The following is a 2,808-nucleotide window of genomic DNA, read 5'->3' on the forward strand; positions in this document are numbered from 1 at the left end:
AAACCAGAAACTAAATTAAAACACACACACACACACACACACACACACACACACACACACACACACATACACACAAGTTCAAGGGCAAAGTGAAACCAAAACAAATCTACAAAAATACAATCAAGTTCATTTTAGCCAACTACTCATGGGTATGGTACCTATCCTGAACTGTGTATAAATATATGCAGTGAGACTCCACTGGAGAAAACCATTTTTTCCTTTTGTAGTGATCATCAGTTTTAAATAGCTTCTTGATCAAGGGTAGGAGGTTAAGGATGGGAACTTCTTGGTTAAACTAGGAGCCTGTGTTCACTTCTTCCTCAGTCCTAGAACCAACCTGGTTTGACATAGCACAGGCCTATGTGAGCTGCCACAGTCTCTGTCACTTCATATGTGCATCAATCCCATTGGGTCCTGTTTCCTTGGTGTCATCCCCCACCTCAGGCTTTTTGATTTTTGCCTCCTTTTCCACTTAGACCTCTGAGCCTTGAGTGGATAGAGACATCCCATTTATGCTGAGTGTTCCAATGTCTTTCAGTCTTTGCCCACTTCCAGCAGTTCTGTAGTAAGGACAAGAAAGGGGCAGATGTTCATGACTCTGTATGATCATGGAAAGTAAATCTTCTGTGGCCAGGCCCTGGAGAAACACAAATCAAACAGAAATAGAAAGTATGGATGACTATAAGACTTAACTGTCTTCATCATAAACTCCTCCTTTTCATAAACAGTGATAACCTCATGGACACATGGTAGCAAAGATGAATCTTTTAAGACAAATCATGCTTCATGATGAAAAAAGACTTTCAAAGATAACCAATACGATTTTACTACCTGAAGTACACAGAGGAGATAAAATGTGCCTTATTCTACATGGTCACTAGCACTAATATATTTTTTCATTTTCACTATTCAATAGACAAAAATAGCATGACATTAATGGGATCCATATCTAGATACAGAACTCATTACAATCCAAATATGCATGGTATGAAGGCTCTGTTTTGCTTTGCTGCTAATATTTTCTCAAATGATATAAGTAGAATTTTTTAGAATTGGCAGATAACTAACCTTTTCACACTTGGAGGCTTCCAAGTTTCATACTTTTCCAGACAGTATGTGTAGCTTATAGAATTATCACTTCTCTTGAGACCCTTTTTGGTTGAAGTGAGATAAAACAAATTGTAAGATGCTTGTGAACGGCTGAAGGGAAAAGAAGTAGAAATCAAAATCAAAGCTACCAAAAAAATTAAAAAGGCACAACAAGCCTGTGGGAAAAGTCATCTATTACTTTTCGAAACCTGGCTGGATGACTGACATACTAGCTGGTTGCAAGCCTATTCTCCTCAGCTACCTCTAACTGAGTGGCCACACAGACAGTATTAGCAATAAGCAGAAAGGAAGAGGTTCCCTACTCAGAAATGTAGGCCAAGGTTCTCAGTAAGCTTCGATTGCCTTCATCATCCACCATCCTTGTTCTCGTGCCTGGAACACTGGTCATGTTCATCACCCGCTTTGAAACATGAACGTAAAAGCAATAAAGCAACAGCAAGAAGAAGGACCCCAGTCCTTTCCAAGGGCTTAGATTCTAGCATATTTTCTGCACTCTATGATGTCTTCTTTCACATATTTCAAAAATATTTCCTTTCAATTAATATATTTCAAGTATATGATAATTAAGGATAATAATGACATAAAACCACACAGTTAATAGTGAATAAATTATTTTTATTCAAAAACTGGGCTTTTTTCCCACATTTGTATATTCCAAATCTACATTTCTTCTGTGCTTGTGAAGACAGCTGTATCATAGGCTCAAAGAGACAGTTGTAAAAGGTACACTCCAAAATCCAGTAAAATACATCCATCTTCCATGATGAACCAAACTCAGTAGTTTGTCTCAGGAGCAAACACGCATTGTAAGATGTTTTCTACTGTCCAGCACAGAGTTGTCAGTCATTTCTTGGGCTTGAGGGGAATAGATGGAAATTCCAGTTCAACTTGCTCTTCCGCTGCTTAGTCCCTGGGTGGAGAATTTATGGTACAGACTAGCAGCAAGAGGAATAGCATTTTCTGTAGCTACAGCAGCCAGAGCCATATCCACAGCCATAGCCTGAGCCATAGCCAGAGCCGTATCCACAGCCATAGCCAGAACCATATCCACAGCCATAACCAGAGCCGTATCCACAGCCATAGCCTGAGCCATATCCACAGCCATAGCCAGAGCCGTATCCACAGCCATAGCCTGAGCCGTATCCACAGCCATAGCCAGAGCTGTATCCACAGCCAGAGCCTGAGCCATATCTACAGCCATAGCCTGAGCCATAGCCACAGCCATAGCCAGAGCCGTATCCACAGCCATAGCGAGAACCATATCCACAGCCAGAGCCATATCTTGAGCCGTATCCACAGCCTCCACACGAGTTTCCATAGTAGTTGCAGCACATGGTGGTAGGAAGTGAGGTTTCAGCTGAGAAGCAGAAGAATATCTCAGAAGTGTGAATATCACCCAGTCTGCCTGGCCTTTTATACCCTACAGAGATTGATGTCTCATACCTCACATGGGCTCTGTACTCTCATTTTGCAACCATGTGTCTGAAATGGATTCATTCTCCAAAAATTTAGTTAGGAATTCACAATTTACTTACTATTACTCTAGGAACTTTAAAAAGCATTAAAGAAAATAATAACATATATTCTGAAAGGTGAAGCTTAAGAAACTATAACTTACCCTCTATAAATTCATTTCATGATCATAACACAACATAACATATCATCAAATATGTATGACCAATAAGAATGTGTTTGTTA

At 40.0% G+C, this 2,808-nt stretch overlaps 1 protein-coding gene across 1 annotated transcript; it reads right to left on the reverse strand.

Moving 5' to 3' along the window:
* Window positions 1-1,711: 1,711 nt before the first annotated feature.
* Window positions 1,712-2,555, reverse strand: LOC110330149 (keratin-associated protein 21-1). Its single transcript, XM_021210106.1, has one exon. The coding sequence runs from the start codon at window positions 2,442-2,444 to the stop codon at window positions 2,046-2,048; it is 399 nt and encodes a 132-aa protein (XP_021065765.1). The 5' UTR covers window positions 2,445-2,555; the 3' UTR covers window positions 1,712-2,045.
* Window positions 2,556-2,808: the final 253 nt, after the last annotated feature.

This window comes from Mus pahari, chromosome 12 (assembly GCF_900095145.1).
Source record: "Mus pahari chromosome 12, PAHARI_EIJ_v1.1, whole genome shotgun sequence".
NCBI classification, from domain to species: Eukaryota; Metazoa; Chordata; class Mammalia; order Rodentia; family Muridae; genus Mus; species Mus pahari.